General features: G+C 38.3%; 1 protein-coding gene across 1 annotated transcript in view; it reads left to right on the top strand.

Annotated features, from left to right (window-relative positions):
- afg2a (AFG2 AAA ATPase homolog A) overlaps positions 1 to 25,162 on the top strand; it is a 150,831-nt gene that overhangs the window by 98,336 nt on the left and 27,333 nt on the right. Inside the window, exon 15 of the mRNA XM_006629194.3 lies at positions 16,571 to 16,735. Within this exon, the coding sequence (XP_006629257.2) occupies positions 16,571 to 16,735 (165 nt within the window). The remainder of the gene's footprint in view (positions 1 to 16,570; positions 16,736 to 25,162) is intronic.

Below are 25,162 nucleotides of genomic sequence, written 5' to 3'. Positions count from 1 at the left end.
TAATGGGGACTCCCCTCCACCACCACCAATGTGCAGCATCCACCTGGATGCGCTAGTGTTAGCAAGCGTCGGAAAATGGCTACAACGCAGTACGATCCAAATTATCTAAATTTGGGATTAACTTACAGTAGGACGGAGGGAGAGCCAAGACCACAATGTGTCGTGTGCTGTGAGATTCTTAGCAATGAAAGCATGATACAGCACTTTACCACGAAACATGCGCTCTTGAAGGATAAGCCCAGTATGATGACTGGAAATACAGCGATGAGTCTTTAAACTGTGTTTCAGTCTATTTTGTCATTAAAGATTACATGTTATTTTTAAATGTTGACTGGCTTTACTAACACAGCTTTTATCTTTTACAATGTGGTCCAATTTAATGTATTCAAATGCAGGTTTTTTAAAATTGTATTATTATTATATTATTCTATACAGTTGGGCATAAACTAATTCAAAGCAAGTATCACAAATTTGGTAATTTAATATCCTAAATATATAAAAAGAAGTAAAAGGCAAAAATACTGAAACATAGGCTCCGTCACTCTGAAATATATATTATAAACAAATATACGAATTGCTAAGAAATCCTAGATGAGGCTGAGTCAGAAATGTCACTTCAGCTTCTCTAAAACAGGATGACTGATTTCACCAATTTGTCTGTAATTTGTGTTTTGGCTATCAAATGTCTTATCAACTTACCATGTATGTGTATGAATGTCTAAAAGCAGACATTCTGTGCCATCAATTATACCATATTATTCACTGAAGTTTCTTTGTCTTCTGTGTTTACACTGTTGAAGCATTCCAGTTTTGATTATGTTACCTATGTTAACCTACAATATGTTAACCAAATATTTTTTTTTATTGTGGGCATAAGAATCTTCCCCTTCTCTTCCTTTAAACCGCAAACTGCAAACCCAGGTTTGCATGATGTAAATACAATCAGTTACATTTTACACTAAGTTAAGTGTCCTGCAGTGTTTTTCAGTACTAAGTTGTTTCCTTAGTAGTGAACAATTTCCTCACAGCTGCAGATGAAAATGCTTGGTTTTGTGACATAAGCCAGTACATTTTTAGTTACATGCATTGAATTGTAAAAACAAAACCTTTACATTTGTCCTTTAATTCTACTTTATCCTCTCACTTGCTTTATTTTATCCACTTTGTTTTTCTATTCAGGGTCTTTTGTATATATAAAAACAAGGGGATCTTACGGTAAACAATGGAGTTATGAACTCATCAAACCAGGTGAGCAATCCACCCTTCTAAAACACAACAGTTTTAACAGCTAGAAAGGCTGTTTAGTTTGAATGTGGTATAGCATGTGCTTAGCACATTGTGTATGAAAACTGGAAAAAGCTTGCATAGATTTTGGGTGCTTAATTTCCTTGGCCATCTACCAGATACGATTTTTTGCTACATGAATATAATTGAATCTATTCACATACTTTTGCATTTTTAATTGTGCGGTGGACCTCATGCTCATCATGTTTAGGTGTTTTAAAATATGTTAGCTGTTAAATAATTTTGTCAAACAACAACGCAAATCAGTTTGACAGGAAGTAGCCAAATAAATCATGTGTGTGAAATGTGCGAGATTACCACATGTTCCAGAATTGGCTCTGTTTGTCTTGGGTTTCAGCCTAATTCAGTGAAGTAAAATTATTATTTTTTTTACATGACAAGTGCTACAAGATGACTTCATATGAGGTCATTAGCTCATATCATTGCCAAAGATAACGTGAAATATGTTATGAAATTTAGATTAAAGTTAAAAGCTACTGAGTAATTAATGCATATAAGGGTTTATATTTGGTAACAGTTGATACATTTATAAACTAATTTTAATTACACTGTATGTATCTTACAGTAGAAGATGTAAAATACATGCAGTACAGATTCATTTCCAAAAGGGCAGTTTTGGAAAGGCTGGATTGTTTAATCATTCTATCAAGGCAGCCATCCATCTTGGAGTAAACTTAAACCATAAGCATGTCTTTGCAACCAAAAACAGTGGTTACAGGCAACCACACAGAGTATCATTTCTTGTGACCCTTTCTAGCTGTGCTGTTTCACCAAATCCTTTCAAACCTTCTGTGGGGAGTACTTCCTTCCTGACTCCTTTTTAATTTTAATACCTGCCTGTCATTTTTTACTGCCCTTACTGCACATCTAGTAATTACTACAGCAAAACCCTTTCATTTCAGGGACCAGCAATTATCTCTCTTGAACACATTCAAATTGCTTCCAGTTAGAAGAAATGTTTAAACAAAAACAGTTACTCTGTTTCATTTTGATTAGAGGCATAGGCACTAAAGGAGAAAGAAAGGCTGAAACAGAAAATACCCAATGCAAAGTTCCCAGAGGAGATGTTGAGTTCCTTTTTTAATTACTCTGATACTTACCTGCTGGAGTTTGGAAAGCCCCAATTAGTCATCATTGGCTACTCAAATAGATTATTGACTTAAGCATCCTTTAAAAAAATATTTTCTCCAGGATGTTGTAATGTGCTTGTGCCAAAGCACTGTAAACTTTTCTATACAGAGAAAAGCAAAAGAACGTCTGAAAGTGGAATAATTTCCTCTACAAAGAATGTATGTAATGGTTTTTTTTAAGTATCCCGAGCTTGCTTTTATTTTAACTTGCAGTAGGATCTACCTCACTGGAGGGCATTATAAATGATGGGTTTTCAGATGCATATTTAGTCAGTTATGCTGTAAGGGGCACTGTCACTTTAGCATCTAGAAATAATTTCTTCAGATTACTGAGGACTTCACAAGTCTCCCAAGTACGCAAAGTAATTCTTCTTTTATTTAGATTTCAGTAAGCAATATAGCCCTGTCTAAATGTAGTTAAAAATAATATTATTAATGTTATATTTATAAATATATAATATATATATATTTCAGGTGAGTAGCTGCGTCAGCATGTGTAGTCTGCAAAGGAAAGTGTAATAGGTTTATTCCGTGCTGAAAAGAGAAGAGAGAAAACACAAAGTTTTGGCTGTGAAGCCTTCTTCAGGGGTGAGGAAAATGAAGAAATATATATATATATTTATAAAAAATATATATTAAGTGGTGACACGGTGATGTGTCTGTGCGATCGGATTCTGGGTGAAATTCCAGCCTTTGACACCTTCTGCAAAGAGTCCGTATTTTCTACTCATCTATGTGTCCAAAAAAATGCTGTATTGCCTCCTCTGTGTGTGTGTGAGAGACTAATGTCCTGTCTAAGATGTACTCCAGCCTGTGTCCTGTGCCTGCCAGATCATGCTGTTGCTCACTGAGGCTCTTTCGGGATAAAGTGAATGGTGAAAATGGGTAGGCACTGAGAGGCATGTAAACCCAGAACTGTTTATTGGATCAGTAGCATTTGTTAGTTTTGAATGCCTCTCTTGTCTTACTGTTTATTTTCTAAAATGTAATCTTAAAAATTTAAAAGCAAATGGGATCAGCGTTTTCAGAAAATACCAGTTTTTGTTATAGTGATGGCACACTATAATTTCCACATCAAAATTGATTTTTGTGGAATTTGTATTTTTTAATGAACAAGTGACTTTTTATTGGTAGTCTTATCCTCTGGGCATCAGAGACAGTGTGTCATTTTGCTATTCTATCCATCTGCTCTCAGATAGATGCTTATTCCTGGTGAGGGTCCTGTCAGTCCCGCATCTATCATACAGTCATAGGGCACAAGGTGGGAGTGCACCCTGGGTGGGATGTCTTTCCATCAAAAGGAAACACACAGCATCACACCTGGGGGCAATTTAGAGATGCCAGGTGGCCGTTTGAGAAGGAGGGAGGAAAACTGGAAGAACCGGTGTGAAAATCCACACCGGCATGCAGGGAACATGGAAACTCCACTCTGGGATTATTCTCAGAGGCAGCAGGATTTAACATGACACTATGTTGCTGTCCACTTTTATTAATTAGCCCTCCATTCAGTTTCTAACCACTTCAATTCAGGATTGCAAGGCAGGATACACCCTGGATGGGATGCCAGTCCATTGTAGCATTTGATTAATTATATATCCTTTTACTTTCAACATAGTAAGCACAGATTAATGTAGTAATCCAAAAATCAATTAAATAGGAAGGAGAAGATCAGTTGTGAAGATCTTACAACTGTTCATCTGTGTTTGGGTGCCCTGCCAACACGCACACTCACACACACACTCAATTTTCCTACCCTTCAGTCTGTGGAGAAAATGTTGCCAAAACATAACCCAGAAATATGGAATTGTACTGATATCCAGACATTTTTGGAACAGGAACTGAAATATCCATATCAGTCAGAAGGCAGGATCTGGGGCATTCCTTGTGTTAACAGATTCTCTGGTTTCCATTTAAATGGGTCAGGTATCACACTCATATCCAAAATAAACCCACTCCGTTCTGAAAGGAAAAGTATTTCATATCATTTCCCTTCTTAATTATAGAGCTCTTTGTAAAGGGCTTAAAAGGATGAGAAACCAATTGTAACTTTTGGATCTGTAATGATAATCTTTTTTATTTTTGAAAGGGAATACTGTATGTTTTCGATGTATAAAAGGCTTGGCGCTGTCAACGGGGTGTATTCACTAGGGCTTGTGAAATGTACTCAGCCGAGATGCAGTTTTTCTGTTGAGGGAGGGGAGCAGGGGGTGCAGATGGTAGGGATTAGTGTTCATTTTTATTGAATAGGTGATTCTAAACATAGAGACGCCTTTGCATTGTGCTGTGGTTTTCAGTGAAGGGTATGTTCCGATATACTGGAATAGCTTATGGGGGAAACCATAGAGGTGTGTTTTCTAAGATTGTGGGCTAATAAACCAAGTGGGTGTTCTGTTGTGACAAAAACAGGTTTGTCATAGCCTGTGAGGGGTCTGATTACAGAAAGTAGCTCCAGCTCAGTGGAGGAGGAGTTGGGGGTGACCTTGTCAGAGCTGAGTTAGAATAAAAAACTATATGCAGGTTTTCACTTGTACAAGTTATCTGATGTTTGAACACTATGGAACTAATTGCTATTTTGCTATGGCATGTGGAGGACAAGTAACTAATTTTATTTAGGGCTGTTGAGAAGGACTTCTCACCCCACTATATGGTTTGACTTATTGCATTCTTTTTCGATGTGGCACTGTTAGTGCACTTGTTCAGCATTCCTGACCCCTAGCCAGCCTGAGTTTCCACAGCTAGACGAAGAGGAAAAGACGGATAAATGGGATTATCAGGCAAAGAAAAAAGGAACAGACTCTTGGCTGCATGCAGAGTAAATTTAATGGATTGTGGCAGTATGATAGCCTTTTAATGCATTAAACTATTTTGCAATATCATTTACATGTGCATGTAAGAATGTTGTTGTTTTTTCAGACACTGAAGGTTGAATATTTTAGCTGTTTTTGAGGGGGTGAGTGGGAGAAAAAATGTTTAGGTTTCACGGAAATGAAAGTAGATATAGCCACCTCCCTTGACTTTTTGTGAGTCACTGTCTTCAATCAGCACTCTAAAAGTGAGCAGAGATAAGCTGTCCTGAAGAACAGGCATCCCTGGAAGGTGTCTTTCACCACTCTGCCAGGAGCAAAAGTCTAGCCTGGCAGAAGGTTACTAGTGTGGTGTAGAGTTTTGAGAGTAATGCTGATAAGGCCTGTTTTCTTTGCACTCCCTGCTGTGTCCCAAAGTATCCGATTTCAGTAGTTTAAGGAAGCTGTTACTCAAGTCTTCCTTGTTCGTATTGCAGCAGTCTTTTAGGAACCACAGCTATGGGTTCACTACATAAAGGAGGTCATCACTAAAAATGCAACCTAGTCATAAAACAAACTGATATCATTCTCGAGAAACTTTACCTTTTGAGATTAAGAGTCAAAGTCAATGACCCCCCGCCCCATCATTTCTTTTCAGATTCTGTATTTTTTTATTTTAAAATTTTAAGTTTAGAGTTTTGCAAAAATCTACCAGTGTGTCGTTGAGTATTTTTGAGAAACAATCAAAGTAAGAATTAACCAAGGATTTTTCACAGCCCGTATACCATTACTTCTGTTCAAGATTTATAACTGTTAAAGAGTCGTTGGGAATCCTCAAACCCTTGTCTTCCTGATTTTGTATTTTCTTATCACCACTTCCTTTGCTCTTAAGGGTTTAGCAAATCCAGCATGTTTGTCTTTGTGCTACGGTATGTCTTGAGATCTTAAAGGGGAACTGCAATCACAATTTCACAGTCTGTGATTAAATCTTGGTAACAAAATAAATTATGGTATCGCAGAATTGTACCAGTTCCGAATTAAGCACAAACTCGTGAACTTTGTGAATGACCTGTATGATCGCCGTGCTGTCACAAACCCCTGGTCTCGCCAGGGGCGAAAGCGAGAGTTTGCGCGAATTGCAACGTGAAACAGCCCTTCCCGCTCACTAGTCATTACCGTGACTAATGTAATGTGATGTATGAGCAAATAAGAACATAGTTGAGCTGTAGACATTTAACCACATAAATGTTTCAATATACATGCAGAGTTATAATTAAGTTGTATTGGTCGGCAAAACTTTCTCAAAGCCGATAGCAATACTTCTATTGTATTAAAAGAGATTTATTCCCAAGCCTGCTTTTTTATTATGTGATAGAGGTGCTTCATCTCACTGGAAGTTCTGTAACCTCGCTCTGAATTGCAGAATATGGCACGCTGCATACCTGGAAATGTAATCTATTTTGTGATATAAGTTGAAGGTTTAACATGTATACATTTTATTTTCATTGTAGTTTGAAATGCACTCATCGATGCCGATTCTTTCAAACCCCTAAATATAAAAATAGTGTTGCAGTTCCCCTTTAATACTGTCTTTCTGAGTACACAGGATGCAAGAAATTGCCCAGTTTTCAGTTTGGCAAGTTAAAAACGTTTTTGTTAAAAATGTTCTGCAGGTGTATTTGTCACTGTACGTCAAGATCCCACTGATTTTTTTAATTATTTTTTAATTTAGTTGACACCATCCCCCACCACATCACAATTCTTCTCTCTCTACACATATGGGCACACAAGAGCAAAATACTCCTAGGGAGACTTTCAATGGAAAAACAAAAATTGTGTTGTGCAGTCAAATATTAAGCTTGCTAAGCAAATTACTTGTGGAAGTCCAAAAATATTTCTGTACTACAGCTCATACACAAAAAATGAGCAATAGCAAAAGCATAAATCCTAATTAATAATATTGATATACCCCCAGACAGTTAAGTAAAACTATTTCATAACATTAAGCATCGACCATGAACTGAAAGATCACTACTCCAATTCTGTTGCGGCTTTTTTTTACCATTTCCAAATTTGCTCTTTTAAGAAGTATCATTTAAATCCAGGTTCTTTTAATTTCTTTGCAATTATCCCTGCTCCTGCAAATCATAAATGATTCCTGCTTTGCTCAAAAATGCAAATATTTATGAGCTTGTTACCTCTTTAAATATGGCAGAATTAAACATGCATGCAGGTGTTTCTTAGAATGCCTGGGGCACACTTCTTGTTGTTTGTTGCCTCGGGCTGCATGAAGGAGGTCAAGTGTCACTTAATGGGGGCACAGGGCTTTGGTTGTGTTTGTGTTTTGGGAAATCTAAAGCCAAATCGAGACATTTCTAATTTAAAAAAAAGCAATGGAAGGAATGGAAGCTGGATTGCATGTTAGAGCCCTGATGGGAATGTTCCTTCATTGAAGCTCAGTAGGGCCAGAGGGTAGAGGAGTCTTCTCACTGCCCTGCTTGTTCTTCAGGTGACCCTTACAGGCCTGGGGTTGGGGTAACACCTCATTTCACTGGCCTCCAAGGCAGTGCAGCTCTTTCAATACAGTTATATACAGAAGGGATACAGACGAGAGGAGGCCATGTGGTCCATCGGATCTGTGTGAAGGTAGCTAATCGAAACAGCCGTTTCTTGACATAAATCAGCGTATTGGCTGGACGGTCTGTTTCCTACTCCCACAGCCTACAGCTCCCAAATCAAGAAGTGAAAACTAAAGCCATAAAGTTCCGTTCTTAAACACTGGCTTCCCTCACAAGCGAGAATGACTGTTTTCCATAAACCACAAAATGGCTGATCAGATTAATACAAGACCTGCAGACTCTCTGGTTGGTTGTCTCCAGTGATATCCGGTCACATGATGTAGAATTCAGTGGTGGTGTACTCACTTTGCATCCTTGTTCTGACACCTTTGGGTCTCAAAATATTTGAGTACTGTTCCTCCATCTGGCTATTGGTTTCAACAACCTGGATGGTTAGGTTAAACAATATAACACGAATAAACTTTAAGTGTCATACTATAGGGAATATTTAATTAACATTTTTCATCCCCAAAACATATATTATGTCTACAATATTTAGCTTTGTAGAAAGCTACAATTTCTACAAAGCTACAAAGATATTTTCCTTAGTTGACTCGGTGTAAACAACATTAATTAATTTTTCTCTTTTGTAGTCTTGTGTGATCTCTGTTTCAAAGTATTATTTCCTGCTAAATACTGGTATCTTTGACTAGAGTAATTATTTTTTAAATAATTATTTTATTCAATTTATGCATTTCCTAGCTATGAAAGAACTAAGCCATTAAGAGTAACCTCAGCAGGGTTTAAAATGTTTAAAGTATGTCCATTTGAATAAAATCCCTTTAAAAAAAACTTTATGACTGTCATGGCAATATAAATACATAACAATTTTATCATTCCATTTGCTAATCGCTTCATAGGTGCAAGGCAGGATACACCATGGATAGGAGGCCAGTTAATCACAGGGAACACTGCAGAAATAATACATGCAAATACTTTCCCCGGGGCCAGTTTTCCCCAAAGCCAATTTATTTACCAGCAGGTCTTTGGACTGTGAGGAAACTAGCTATAACTATATTATATATTGTGAAATATATGGAAATATGATTTTTCATTTGTTCTTTTTGAGATTCTTATCACAGTCAGAAAGAGTTCTATCCCTTCTCCAAATCAACAATTTTAAGTTGTGTATATAGATATGTAGCTTGTTATTCTTGTTGTTGTTCCGTTTGGCAACATTTATTCATAATAATGTCTGGCTTGAGGGTATTCTGATATCCCTGAACGTTACCTAACAGGATGACCATGTGAAGACTGTCCATTTTGAACCTGAATGGGTCTAGCCTTTAGCTGTAGACACAGCTCTTCATTAGAAATGTAACTTTCGCAGTGACTTTGCATCATTCATTCCATAGTGGAAGTTGTTTAGAAATTAGTCAGAGGGACTTGTTTTGCAGTGAGTTGAGAATAGTGTGAAGAGAAGGGAAAAATAGCTTGTCACACTGCCAGATTCTGTAACTTGACAGATCTGACCAGGAAGCTTGTTGCCCTCTTGCTGTCTCAATTGGCAGTTGAGTAATTAGTGTTGGGGGGGGAGGGTCGCGGTTGACATCTGACCTGCAGTATGTGCTGCTGGTCTCTATGCACTTGTACAAATGCTTTTTTATTTGGTTATCGTGAGGAGTGCTGTGGGCAGCAGGCCAAGTCCCAGATTACTCAACATGAAGGAGGAAAAGCCCTTAACTATGCACAGCTGTGACGGAACATTCCCTCCACCAGCTCCTCAGTCCCCACATCAAGTCTGTTTGTTGTCACTGGACTTCCGCTCATTAAATGAAATACGAGGCAGTGTTATCCCATGGAATAAAGCTGTTACTGTAAGGGTTTCAGGGAGTGTATTAAATGAATCTCCTGTGTGCATGGAGAAAGAGAGGCAAAGTTTCAAATTCCTGACATTTCTTTTGTCCCTGAGACACAAACTCCACCAGCTGAAAGCTTGATTCACAAAGACCAGCTCTACTCTAATGGAATCTGGTGGATTATGAGACCCAGACACAGAAAAATCTCACTTCTTGTTGGCCCCAAAGAATTCTTCCCAAAACTGTATATCATTTTCAGGAAACATTTCTTATTCTGTGCTATGTTTTTACTTCTTTACTGTGGCCTAAATGAGCCAAATAGGTATGCATAAATATTATTTCTGTATATTAATAAGTAAGAGCTTAAATGTCTGCTGAACACTGCATCACAGCAATTTAAATATTAACACCAAGCAGCCCAATCCCTTATTAGTAGGAACATCTATCTTCATGCTCGGTAGCTCAGTTTTCCGTAATTTTGGAAATGTAGGGTTTATGTTGTGTTTGTTTTGCTTGTGGCAAGGACTGCAGTCTTTCGGAGTCACAGTTACCTGAGAAACTGCACTCAGGATTTGGATTTCCCCAAAACAGCCCATTCTTTCTCACTACAAAGACTGCATAATATATGGAATTTTCCAACAAGCTCTTTATGTGCGATGCAGTGTTGGAACAGGTCACAGTTCCAGTTCATTTCAAAGCCGAAAGTCAGTCATTTTATGAAATGTGGCGGCAGATGGATTAGCTGTAGTGGGTTCTGAGTGTGTGAGGAAAGGTTTCACTAGTGTTTCCTCACTCAAGATTGTTATATGGTTGTGTGATTCTGAAATATAGGAGCTTGGTATTTGGATTATAAGGGTATGTTCATTTAGGTCTCGGCTGTTGATAATTCAGCTTTCCTGACACCTTCAAATTCTATATTTTGAGATTCTTTAAACGTGTTTATTGATCATATGTATAATTATCATGTAAGAAATTAATTACTAGGTGTGTACTATTTAGTTAAATTGTGAAAACACAAACTCCCCCTGCAGTGTACAGCAAATTTTGTATAGATATTGCATTATGATTACACCTTTTTAAAATCCTTGTGAAGAACCAAGACTGTTAAGCTTGCCCTTTTGGTTGTAATTAGGACCAATCAGCCTTGGGCTGGAAGAGTACTGCAGCTGAATCCTGAGAGGCTTCTTAAGTCAGTCCTACCTACTGGAATGGAAGCAAGCCTGACTAATGTAATAATCACTGCTGCACTGCACTGTTGTTGTAAGAGCTGCTGTCAATTTTGGGTGGGGTGTCAGGGCTTTCTGTGATGGAACCCTGGAGTAATGAAATGGCAGGCACCAGGCATCCTCCACACACACTCAGCAAGCTGAGCTGGGGCTGTTCACACAGTTCACAGCATGTTTCTTGATTGTTTTCTTCTGATTTAGCTCACTAAATGTTCAGAATAAGTCTCAAGCCCCTGTGGATTGCAGACTGACAGGTTGGGAAACCACATACAGTAAATGCCATCATATCAGGACAGACTCAACAAATGCCCCTTTAGGCAAATCTGTAGAGGAGTATTTAAAAAATATTCAGGGCAGAAAACAATCCAAAAAGGAAAACATCAAATCATATTCACATCTTTGAGCATGTTCAGAACTGAAGTTTTGAAATATACAGTGCTATTATCTTGTAGTCCATTTTGGCAGTAATTGTTAGAAATTAATCTTCATAGGTGCAAGGGGTGCTTTCAAGATAGCTCACAGAGACCTCCCCCCATGTTAGGTTGCTGTATCACACGTTATTGTTAAGTCACCTCAGCTAATTTCATGCTTTGTGTACTTAGTTTCCTTTTACAGGAGACCATGCTATTGCAAAACAGGCATTGGAGAAGACTCCCACTTCATTTTCACTCTTCCCATTACCTCTTCTTTTTCTTCATTTGATATACCTGGACACATAATTGCAATCCTTAGAACCCAACTACAAATCCTTATAATCATGTTTGTGCAGTGAAGAGCAGTGGCGCACTGATAGGCTTCCATCTGTGTTAAACAGAAATATTGGTTTAATATCCTTCAGTTGTGGGGGGAGATTTTCTAATACATCAAATCTGGATGGGTCTCATCAGTGGGGTGGAATGACTTTTTTACCTAATACTATTGTTAGCTGATATTAACGGAAAAAAACTCCCACTGATTTGGTCTTCTTTTTTTTTGCATCATCAAATACATACCTAAAGTATTGAAAACAAAATACTTCAATGTGAGGACTGGTTGCAATTTCTTAGATTATGTTTGAACAAATTGCCTTTTTGCCCTCCAGCCTTCAGCATTCCACAGGTCCAGGAAATTGTTCAGCAGACAATTGATTAATTAAAAATATAGCAACTAACAAGTCAAATATATGATCATATCTGAATTACACAGTGCTATTGTATATATATATATGAAAAAAGTATAGCCATGTTGATGTGTATATTTTTTTCAAAATATGGGATGTATATGTTCAAATTGCATTAGATTTATAAAATATTAGAATGCATATAATGACCCAAGATGGGTAAGACTCAAAAATGAATATGTCTGTGACACTGTTCTATAAGGGTAATGGGCACAATTACAAGGTTGTGTAGTACAGTTTTGTTTCATCTAATTTCTTAGTTTAGAATGATTAAATCTTGGTTTAGTTGAAAAAAAAATCCTTTGCTGTTTACTGCCTGAGGTTCATTTATTTCTTTTTTTTTTCCATCAGTGAAACTTGATATATGTCAGCAGAAGGTTAGGTAGTAACAACTGTCAGAACACAGGCGTCTTCCCTCCAGCTGTTTCAGTTTTGTTACTCTACCCTTCCTCCACCAGACTGAGATTTCAGGTGGAATGAAGTAGTTATAAAAGCGTCCATCAACACAAGCACTTCTTGCCAAGCCAAGTATTTGGGTTGGAAGTCCTACCTCCTGAACTGCTTGAAAACAGGAAGTATCTCTGTTAAGTGATGGATAGCTCTACTTTGCTGAGAGGAAGAAAAGGCTTTCTTTGCCCCTGGGCAGTTAAATGAGTTCTACAGTTGTTCACTGTCTTAGGGTGTGTGTGTGTGTGCTCAGATGCAGTTGAAGCTGTTCATGTCACGGTTCCAAAAACGTTCTTGAAAGCACGTATCTGACTGATAGACTATAATGGGCCTGCAGAGAGGTTTGTCAAAAATTTAAAATAGTAATTGCAAAAATGTTTTTTTTCCTGCCTTAAATTTTTGACGTCATGCCAGGCTCTGTAGTGTGTTGTATTAGAAATCATCCCTCCCAACTTCTAAATTAAATTTATCATTTATAAATTTGTCTTTAATAAGCTATATTTGGGGTTATTCTTCCACTTCACAGCTAAAATGAATAATATCTGTAACCAACTACAAGGAAAATAAAGCTTATTCCCCTTTGGATATTATAATGCTAAAAAAAAGATGTCTAATCCATTTTATATGCACTGCTTTGTTATACATGTGTTGGCGAAGAGCATTTCTTGTCAGTTTCCCTAGTCCGATGTTGCTGTTCAGACTCAAGTAATACAAACGCCATGTTGAGAAGGTTTTGTTTTAAAGTGACCCTGATCACATTTCTCGAAGAAGACTGTAAAAATAATGGGCTCCGTGGAATCTTTCTAGCTCATTTTCTCCGACACAATAAGTCTGTTTCTGACATTTTTTTAATTAATGGTAATACCGCATGGAAAAGACCTGTGTAAATAATTCCACTTTTTGATAACTTTCAGCTGAAACTGTAATTAGGTTGTTGACTTGTAAAAGTACAGTCATTTTCAGCTGCTTGTTTTGAACTTAAAGTCATGGATAATGAGGTGGATGAAAAGTTGAAGAAAGCAAACAAGGCTCGTTAAGATTAGTTAAGACCACATTCACAATTCTGACTCCTGTTTTATTTGCTGACAAACACCAAAAATACTATTGCTGTCCTATTAATGTTTTCAGAGTTACTGGAAAAAGGTTTGTTAATATCTCCTGCTTTTATCTGGAACTTATGACACACATGCTTGTTGTGGGATAGAACTTTATTCCATAATTTCTCAGTTTCCAATAGTGTTTTTTTATTTCACACATCTACAAACTCTTTCCATGTATAATGTGTGAAAAATCTATATGCAAAACAATGATTTTTGAATAATCAGGAACTAGCTCAGAAATAGCATGTCCCACTCATTTGTTTTTCATTATAGTCTAACCATTTTTTTTATTTAAAGTCCTGCTTTTTCATCTCGGTTGTGCAAACCCAACATATACTGAAAAACAAACAGTTTTTGCATACAGTTTTTGTCTTGAGGAATCAAGGTGGCCTGCAGTTAGTAATGCTGTTTCACAGCGTTGTGTGAAGTTTGGGACTGCCCTTGTTATTGGGGGTTTTCTCCTGGTGCTCCAGTTTCATCCCATTTTATAAAGGTTATGTAATGTCCATATGCAAGCCACATCAGCTCATTTGTGCAGTTTGGTGAACTGGAGCAATTGGGGTAACATATTTCACTCAAGGTACAAAAGGAGTGAGGGAATTTCAACCCTGAACCCACTTGTTGTGAGACCAGATACTTACCCATTATGCTACACTACCCCCACCATCTGACGAAGGCGTGCTGACAATTAGTGTTCCCTTGAGCTTGTTTGTGTGCCCTGTCGTGGACTGGCATTTCATCCAGGCCAGAGTGTAGTCCTGCTTTGTGCACTATACTTTCAGGCTAGGCTCCAAGTTGCCATGGTCCGTACCTGGAATAGATGCCTTTTTGTTAATGAATGAATGGATTTCATGTAGCATGAAATTGGATTGTGAAAAATATGCATGCTATAGAATATTATGGCAAGTGACAGTTTTTCACAAATCCGGTTGATAGAGTACCATCAATCAGACGTTGTTTATTAAATTCGTCATTGCTTGTGTGAGTAATACAGATCTTTTTCAAGGTTTTGGACACAAGTTAATCTAATCAATAGAAAAAAATGTTGGGTTATGGGGATTCAAGAGATATTTTTCAGCGGAACTGAATAACAGTAACACCACTACAAACCCTTCAAGGGTCACTGTGTCTACAGAGTCACCAATAGAGCTGAAAAAGTTAACAAAACAGCCAGGAATGGATTTTCTAGTTTCTTTGAAATTATATGTGAATGTTTGTATCTTTTTTTGTTTATCTGAATGCTGCATTAACACTTTCATACACATATGGATTTTACTATCTAAATTAAGAAGCAGTTTTATACAGTATATCTGATTTGTGCCTTTTTGTCTTGCCTTTCCATCAAGTTGTAAAAAACTATCAATCAGTGACACACAGGTAATTTTATTCAGTTGTATCTAAAAGACCTGATTCAAATGTAAATCACAAAAAGAAGTACCCAAATTATTGACACTCCTATTCCAGTGACCTTCAGTCTCCTGTGATATTTAAGTGTAGTTTTAAATCCTGATATCCAAAGAAGTAGTCAAAGGACAGCCAATTCAAAATTAGATTCTTTCATAGGATGGGCTATTAAAATCTTACAAATGTCCTATCACAGCTTATTAATTCTGTAATTGTCAGCTGGAAACTTCTTGCACCATTCTCTAATCACTGTTAGTGAAATTCACAAATGAGAGAAAATAATTAAGTGGACCTAGTTGATTTGGTTATTAGCAGCTAATTTATAAAATCATTTCCAAATTTTGACAGCATGGCTGGGTAGCTTGTTCTGACGTACCCCTTGGCTTTTTTACACAGTGTTCAGTTTTAAAGGCACATTCCCCTAGATTCCAGTTGCATCCTCTGGTCCTCTGTTTTTCACCAATGATTCTGAAGAATTTCAGAATTAGAAGTCTGTTGGTTTGACTTTGGAATGCCTTTGAAGATTTTAATTACTCGAACCAGGTCCCCCCTTAGTCTTCTCTGTCTGTCAGGAAGTACCTTTGAAATTCCTTTGAGAATGGGGAATGCATATGGCCTCTGTCCCCCTGGCTGATTCCAGAGCAGTATTGTCATTTTTACAACTTGACCGTGATTGTTGCAATGTCACGCTTTAAGAAACGCAGAAACACGATTCCACATCCGTCACTTATCTTATAGTAATAACTTCCACCTTATTTCTGTGGCTTACAACTGATCCATGGAGATACCTCATTCATTCATGTCTGAGCTTTACTTTTCTCTCAAAGAGGTACTGCCAGAGGTACTTCCTGAGGAGAAGGTGGAACAGTTCCATTTAGCACATATCCACCTTAAACATGCAATACAGAATGGGAGTGTCAGAGACTGTGTGATCTTAAAATCCACATTACAGGGGAGACTCAGAGGTTATTATTAAATGCAGTATTCACCTTTTAAGATTGTGAATGTGTGAAAATTCTGTGTCTTTGCCTACAGATGTCAAAAGCTCCTAAATGATGTGCTTGTTGTTCTGCATAACTTGATAAAAAGAAAATCCTGCCATTCCAGTTTGAATGCAGCTAGAAATTTAAAGCTTTCACTGTGCTGAGTCAATAACCAACATTGTTAGCTGTCAAATATACCCAAATATATTCTGTGCTGTACAGAAGAATGTGTGTATTCCTTGTGTCTCACTTTGTGAAATACCTGAGAACACGTAAATTACTATGGGTTGTATTGAAGATAAACATCATTCTCAAAAGAAAGAAGTTGATGTGCCCACAATTTTTTTAGTTGACAGGTACATTTAAGTTATCTTGCAATCATGCATAGAGCAATGGCTAAATATTGAGTCTTACCTGGGTAGAACTACTGAGTTCACAGTATGTTTTTCCTTACCTGCTGGAAAAAGAGGCTTTAATATAATTTAATATCGAACCTTACCTGCCGATCTTTTACAGTAATTAAGGTTGAATAATGAATCTTAATGAGATCCAGATATGATTCCATAGACCCTTGTGTTTTATTTCTCAATTGAACCCTTCATCACCTCACCTGCAGGCCTTGATGAGACCTGGGCGGTTGGATCGCATCATCTATGTACCTTTGCCAGATGCAGCCACACGCAGAGAAATCCTGAAACTTCAGTTCAGCAACATTCCAGTTGCTGAGGATGTCTGTCTCAATGACCTTGTGATTCAGACAAAGAAATACTCAGGTGCAGAGGTAAGTTCTCCCTGTTTGCTCTTTAAGATTTATGATTCTCTTTGGAGTCAGTCAATGCAGAAGAAGTGAAAGGTTAGAAATTGATTTACCTCTATGTTTCTTATTTTCCCTGTGGGCATACTGCCCACTAACTACTAAATGAATTAGATGGGCAATTCGCCCACAGTATACCCCCAAGGAAAATCTGATCACATGTGTGACAATTGTTTTATCTACATAGATATGCAGAAACTTTCACTTCTGCAGTTTAATTTCAATATGGCATTCAAGAAATAGCTTTCACACCACAGATAGAGCATTGCATTGCAAAACATTGCTAAGGAAATTAGAAAGATATATTTTCTCTTAAGGCCCCTTAAGGTTTCACCAAAAAATATCAAATTATTTTTTCTTAGTTATAAAGGAAATCAGTGATCACTGATTACAGCCAGCTCATTATAAAGGTATATTCAGGAACATAAAAAATGTCATTGTGGGACAGCTTTAATGGTACAAACGTTTTCTACTGCAGCTTGGATTCAGGAATGTTACCAGGTATTAGTATAAAAACATGCAACTGATAAGCAGGCATGAAGATATTCCTGTATTTTTGAAAGGTTGGTTTAACATAGAAGTCTTCACACCTGAAACAAGTTTAGTACCCAGAGGGTTGCTGAAGTTCCAAATTTGGCTTTTCTGGTTTGAACCTAGGTTTTTGTACACCCAACAAAAAAGGGGAGAAGTCAGAAAACATCCTCAATGTGTGTTATTCTTCTTTAGGATCTTCTTCTTAAGATACTTGACTTATTTGTCCTTAGTATATAATAGTGGAACAAATACAGTTGAAGCATTTCTGATAGGTGAATGTCATTAATCCGGTCAGATTAAATACTTTGTTCTATGGCATTTGAAACATTAAAAGTGAGCAGTCGTTATCGGACATGAAAATGTTTTTGGTGAAAGTGACCTTCAGAAGCAGGTAAAATATTTCCTAATGCTGCCTACCTGCAAGTCTGCACAAATGTCGTTCTTCCGGCCTTTTTGGCGCAGGCAAGACAAAAATGTAAGCCTGTGACACATTTAAGAAGGTTGCTTTAGTTACACAGTAGCAGCATATGTCTTGAAAACGCTGGAATGCACAATTCTTTCTAAACGTAAATCCGTTTCTCCTATCCCGCTCGCTCGCACGCACACCCCCCTCCATGCTGACACACACTCACACATAAATCCTTTTACAAACGTGTGCTAAGAACTTCTCAGTGTCAAAGGGAGTCTCTCTAAAAGGTCTCTCGCACTTTTAGAATAAATGTTAAACGTGCCGAAAGCATTAATTTTCGTAATTATTTTAATTACTTGTGACTTTGCATTCACAAAGAGAAGACCCTTGTTTAGTTTGGGAATTTGTCTGTGCATGCCCGTTTTCCTTTCTTAATCTTCTGGAGAGAGCATCTATGTCTTTGTGTACTCTAATACTGTGTGATATGTCATTGTGTTAAGTGCTATGTGCAGATTGTTTGTTACTATGTTCAATTTCATCTCTATCATATTACGATCTAAGGGCACTCAGAGAATGATGCTTTAGAAATACTTTTTTCCCGGTGTTACTTTTTATTCAACAGGTAGAGGAGAGTAAATTTGGAAGCGTTTCTCATATCCCCCAATCTCTACTAAGTAATCAACTCTTGAAATTCACTCCCACTGCAGTGGAGTGGATCATTCAGCTGAACCCAGCACCATCCATTGGTGTGAATTGAAGAATAATAACAGAATACAGCACAAGCCTGGCATTCAGAGAAACCCTGCTTCATTGGCTGTTCTCTCCTATATGTGCATTCGAACAGGATATCCTCACATCACTAAAGTTTTGCTGAAGTACTGCAGTTTTGTAAATACAGAGAGCATGGAGTCACTGTTGTGATGAATTCTCAATAAGATATTTTTATCATCAAAATTTGATTGATGGTATGAAAATATGGCAATTAATATTTGCTTCATTTAACACATTTCCCTGAAGACAAAGAGATGTATAGATAGTACCATATTTCATTGGTGGATGAAGTGAGCCCTCTCCTATCTGTAAAGCAGATATGACTTATTACTTGGGATGGGTGGCAATGTTCCCTCTAATTTTTAATGGCCTGTGTGCGCAAAAATTGAATGTTGTGCAAAGTCTTGCCACAGTCACAAAAACTTGTGAGCACTACATTGAGTGTATGTAAAACTGTAAACCTGAAATTATTTTTTGGTAACATAGTCATTCTCATAGAAGCATATTGATCCAAAAGACCGGGACAGCAATTCAACGAGCCCAGTCATAAAGACTGAGTGTCGAGCTAGCAGTGAGGAACGAGACTATAAGAGCATAGATATTGATTATTGAGTAGCAATAATAATGCACACAACCAAGTTTGGCCTCTCGCAGTCAGTCTCATGTGGTCAATTTAGCATTTTTCAATTGACAACCGTGTTTGTTTTATTATTATAATTTTTTTAATTACATTTTTTGTAATTAAAAATTACAAAACTCCTATATACGCTCACAGCTAAGAGGGAGCATTGGGTGGTATAACCAGTATAATAATAATAATTGCTTACACTTATATAGCGCTTTTCTGGACACTCCACTCAAAGCGCTTTACAGGTAATGGGGACTCCCCTCCACCACCACCAGTGTGCAGCATCCACCTGGATAATGCGACGGCAGCCATAGTGCACCAGAACGCTCACCACACATCAGCTATCAGTGGGGAGGAGAGCAGAGTAATGAAGCCAATTCATAGATGGGGATTATTAGGAAGCCATGGTTGGTAAGGGCCAATGGGAAATTTGGCCAGGACGCCGGGGTTTCACCCCTACTCTTTTCGAGAAATGCCCTGGGATTTTTAATGACCACAAAGAGTCAGGACCTTGGTTTCACATCTCATCCGAAGGATGGCGCCTGTTTACAGTATAGTGTCCCAGTCACTATACTGGGGCATTAGGCTACACATGGACCACAGGGTGAGCGGCCCCTGCTGGCCCCACTAACATCTCTTCCAGCAGTAACCTTAGTTTTTCCCAGGAGGTCTCCCATCCAGGTATTGACCAGGCTCACACCTGCTTAGCTTCAGTGGGTTGCCAGTTGTGAGTTTCAGAGTGATATGGCTGCTGGCTGTTATATATATATAATATAAATATATAGAAGGTATACCAATAGAAATATGTGCCACGATATGGATTTGGCTATACCGTTTATACCGATAGAGAATAGATTTTGATATTAACATAGATTGCGCTGCCAGCATCATCGCAAAACGTGATTTGGAAACGTTTTCTGTTGACCTGTCATAGTTTAAAATTCTGCCATATTTTAGCTCCAATTATATAATTCTGAAAATGTTCATCTTGCTGATATTTGGAAATCTGATAGGTTCAGGATTATTGACCTTCGGTGGTTTAGACATCCGGTTTATGACGCATCTGAGGTCATTGTGGCCAATAAAAACACGCGGGCGTCTCTTCCCTTTTCCGTGAAAATTGACAATATAATGTTGTCTGACACATTGTTTGCAAACATTGTTTAGAATTTTATTCCTTTTAGAAATATTTTTTTTTCTGATCTTCAAAATTCAGCATCATTGAGAAACAGAAATCAGTTGCAGGAAAACCCCTGCTGCACCTGTACATTTTAAAGTGTGATAGTTTTTTGTAGTTTATCATCAATGCCATGTACTTCTAGATCTGACAATCCTGTCAGTTGTTCTGTTTTTTGTTTCTGCATTTCATACATAACCTGTCTTGGTTACAGAAGTTATGGATGGGGCTTGGCTTAAAATGAACACAAGAAAATGTTGTGCTTATTATGCCGTGAATAATTGTACATTTTTTTCAAATATTAAGAACACAAACAGATTTAAAACCAGCTTTAAAGCATTCTTCTAAAATATGGGGTCGCTATACCTTTAAAGCTGTCCTACCTTTATTTTTTCCAGTTTTTATTCCTGCATTCCTTTTTGATATTTCTTTTAAATTCTGTGTTGATCTTTAAACAGTCTTGAATGTAACATTTTGTGCCTTATCTTTCCTGCTAGGTAAGAGAATACATGTAAATGTTCCTATTCATTCTTTCCTGGTCATAAAGGATTAGAGTGGTCTGCCTGGGTAGCTGTTACATGCTGGTATTTGTTTTGGCACTCTCAGTTCCGAAGTGCATAAGAGTGGTGCAAGGCTGGAGCAGAGTGCCAGCGTAGTCGGGCGTCAGCTATATATCAACTCCACGCTTATAGGAAGCAAGCACGATGAGTGGCCATCATAAATCTTCATGCTTTTCTATTGAAACTGGAGGTCTGTCCACAGGCAAGACAAGGGATGATCATATTTCTCCCTTTAGCCTGTTCCAAGCCATGCTGCATATGTGTACTGTAGCTCGCATGTTAACTCCTTTTTTGCTTAGTAATTTCACTCTGGTGCAGATAGCGGAGAGGGAATCTGAGGGAAACTAAAAATCCCCTTGGATTTACAATATTTAATTATCTTAAATGGTACTTAATGCTTATGACTGTGTGGGGGAACTAACTGACAAGGACGTTTGAGCACGTTCTTATGAAGGGAAAAGTACTGTGGAGAAGGACCCTGAGTTCAAAGTTAGTGAAGCTAGAGAATTCAAGTAATAATTAGGGGATTTCATTTTTAAACCCAGCATTGACATTTATCCTGTACAATGATCAAAACATTCTGTTCAACAGCTTATAAATGGTTTCTTGTACACTGGTCTAACGTTCTAGTAGTTTCCCTGGAGTAGCCACTTTTTTTTACAACAAGCATCTTATCTATGTTTGTGAGAATTTGTTCTTGTTTAGGACGCTCATTTGATGTCAGCCTGAGGACAAAAGCGTGTTTAAATCAGCTTTCTTAAGCCGGAGCCAACCCATTGCAACATCTGGTTCCTGAGTCTGATGCCTCTTTGCCTGTTCAAAATGTAGAATCTGATACTGTAATTGCATTTTGTTGTCATAGAGAGGGGTTGCTGCTGGGGAGGATAATATTTCTCATTTTCTCTGATCAAGCTCTGACATGAATATTCTGAGATGTAGTAGCATATATCTTTCAAAGACCCATTTACAAAGTGTCCCTTTCTAACCTATGGGATTGTGGTACAATACTACAAATGATGATCAAGGCTGACTGGTTCAAATCCGGGCTGTGTTGCTTTTGTATTGTCACTGGGAGTCCCTACTGTTAAAATGACCTGAAAGCCACTAGGATTGTATGGAACTGTTGCATACAGGATTCTGGGATTCCTAAATCTGATTAACACTTACGTAAATCACATTTGATTATTGCCCTATTACTGGGATTTTACGACTGAGACGCTACTTCCATCGCAGCACAGGGCACCATTGCATTGTCGTCTGCAAGCGGAGTCTCTATCCCTGATTTTCGGCACAAGACTGTAAGTCCATCCCGTACCGGAGCCGAAAGAATCCTCTCACTACCGCTCCTGGAGCACACTCCGCTTCCCCCTGCATCCCCAAGACTGGCCAGATCAGCGCTACTCAACACCCGCTCCATAAACAACAAGGCTCGTCTTTTATGTGACATTATCAAAGAAAAAAAAAGTAGACTTTCTGTGCTTAACTGAAACCTGGCACAGACAAAACGATGGGCTGCTGTTTAACCAGCTAGTCCCTCCTGGGTATGGTTTGTTTGACCTTTTGCGTCTCTCAGGCAGAGGCAGGGGCATCATTGTTATTAACAACCTTTTTTACAATTTAAGTCCCATTACTATACCTTCTCCCTCTTCTTTTGAGTGCCTTGTTTTAAATGTCTCTATCCCGCAATCTACTATCATTGCCACAGCTTATGTGGCAGTTTACCCAAACCCAGCGAAGCCTTTTTAGGTGAGTTTGCTGATTTACTCTCATTTTTATGCTTTAAGTTTAAAAGGATCCATATTCTACGGGACTTTAATATACACATTGACTCAATGTCATCCAGTCTGGCTAAAGACTTCCTTTCTCTATTGGGATGTTTTGATCTTACTCAGTTTGTTTGTACCCCTACACATAACAAAGGACAAACCCTAGATTTAATCATTGCAAACGACTCTTTTGTATATCACTGCTCTTCCCTTGATCTAGGCCTCTCTGACTGTTTAGCTATTCTCGTCAATCTGGAATTACCTGTTACTAACAATTCCCCCTCACGCTCTGTAAAAGTCTGCAAATGTCGATCAATTGATCAGCCAAGGTTTGCAAATTCTGTTTGTATTCTCCTTATCTTGTTTCTCTTCCTCTGACCCTCTAGAGGACAAAATACAGTTACTTGACAGTGCTCTTTTATCTACCCTTAACATCTTTGCTCCTCTAATAACTCGATCCATCTCCTACTCTTGTCCTGCCCCCTGGTACAATGACCATCTGCGATCTGTGAAGGCAGTCTCCCGCAAAATTGAGTGTAGGTGGCATCTTTCTGGCCTAAATGTACATTATCAGGCTTGGAGAGATTACTTGTCTGAATATAAGGTTAAAATAGAATCTGCTAGATCAACCTACTTCTCTCACATCATTGAAAATTACCATAACAACCGCAGACATCTTTTCTCCACCATCAACAGTTTGCTAAAGCCAAACTTCCCCACCACATTACCTGCCTGATTGCAACTTTGCAACACATTCTTAGATTTCTTTACCTCCAAAATCGACAACATCCGGCATCACATTCTCTCCACTATGCATATCATTTCCATACCTCCTCCCTCCTTATCCAACTTTTCTGGCTCCCTTCTCTCAAAACTTCTCTCTTCTTGACTCAGCATCCCTCAATAAACTAGTTACACACATGAAACCCACCACGTCTATTTTAGATCCCATTCCCACCACTTTATTTCAGTCCTGTTTCTCTTCTCTCTGTCCCATTGTTCTCAATATTATAAATGAATCCTTGAGCACTGGCGTTGTACCAGCAGTCCTCAAAACTGCTGCCATTACCCCCGTGCAAATAAAGCCTAACATGGCTTTCGACAATCTAACCAATTTACGCCCCATCTCCAACTTACCCTTTCTAGAACGTGGTGTCACATTTCATAGCCACCTCATGCAAATAACCCATTTGAACCCCTCCAATCTGGCTTCTGTCAACTTCACAGTACATAAACTGCCCTGATCAAAGTCACTAATGATCTTCTAATAACATCTGATTCTGTTTCTCTTTCTATACTCATTCTTCTTGATCTCAGTGCTGCTTTTGACACTTGACCATGACATCTTACTTTCTCGTCTTGAGACTGTGTTTGGAGTTTCTGACACTGCTTTCAAATGGTTCAAGTCTTACCTCACTGATCGCTGTCACTTTGTCTCTCTTAATGGGTATAGGTCTGAAATTGGTCTTGTTAAGTCTGGTGTTCCTCAGGGCTCAATACTGGGCCCCTTACTCTTCAGCATTTACATGTTTCCACTTGGTCAGCTTTTAAGATCACATGGCCTCAGCTATCATTTATATGCTGATGATACTCAAATATACATCCATACCAAACCTGACACTGATTTGGCTGTCTCTATTCTATCTAATTGCATCTCTGATATAAAAACTTGGATGATTCACAATTTCCTTCATCTTAATTGTGACAAGACTAAAGTCATGCTTATTGGCACCCCCCATCAACTTCGTAAAGCCAGTCTTGTAACCCTATCTATAGATGGCTCTGTACTTGAGCTTCAGTCTAAATTGAAAAACCTTGGGGTGATATTCGATTCTGGCTTAACTTTGACCCACATGTGCAGGATTTTGTCAAAACATCCTTTTTTTACTTCAGAAATATCGCTAGACTATGCCCTATGTTTTCACTAACTGTGGCTGAAAAGCTGATCAACACATTTGTGTTTTTCCAAATAGACTACTGTAATGCTCTACTCGCTGGGGTATCCAAATCTAACAGTCTTGAACAATCTCCAGTATGTCCAAAATTCTGAGCCAGAATCCTGACCAGGTCTAGTGCAAGTGTTCACATTACTCCTATCCTGGGGTCCTTGCACTGGCTTCCTGTCGAATTCCGTGTGGAATTCCTCCTGCTCACCTTAAGGGTCTGAATGGCTTGGCACCTCAGTACCTGTCTGAACTATTATCGCCCTACTCCCCACCTCGCAACCTTCGCTCTTCTAATTCTGGTCTCCTAACTGTCCCCCAAGCCTGTTTACATTCTATGGGTGACAGGGCCTTCTCCTGTTATGCTCCCAAGCTGTGGAACTCTCTCCCCAAGGATATCAGAGAGTCACCTTCTCTAAACTCCTTCAAATCCAGACTCAAAGCCTTCTTCTTTAGAAGAGCCTTTGCTTAATCGCTCCTACAATACTTAGTACCACCGTCCATGGTCTCCTCTGTGTATTTTAACTGTGTTTTATCTTATGTATTCAATATCTTATTTATTGTTGTTATCATTCTGTAAAGCACTTTGAGAAGCCACCTTTAAAG

Source organism: Lepisosteus oculatus, chromosome 1 (genome assembly GCF_040954835.1).
Source record: "Lepisosteus oculatus isolate fLepOcu1 chromosome 1, fLepOcu1.hap2, whole genome shotgun sequence".
Taxonomy (NCBI): Eukaryota; Metazoa; Chordata; class Actinopteri; order Semionotiformes; family Lepisosteidae; genus Lepisosteus; species Lepisosteus oculatus.
Note: the sequence above shows the minus strand (reverse complement) of the source record. Positions and strands in the feature narration are given on the sequence as shown.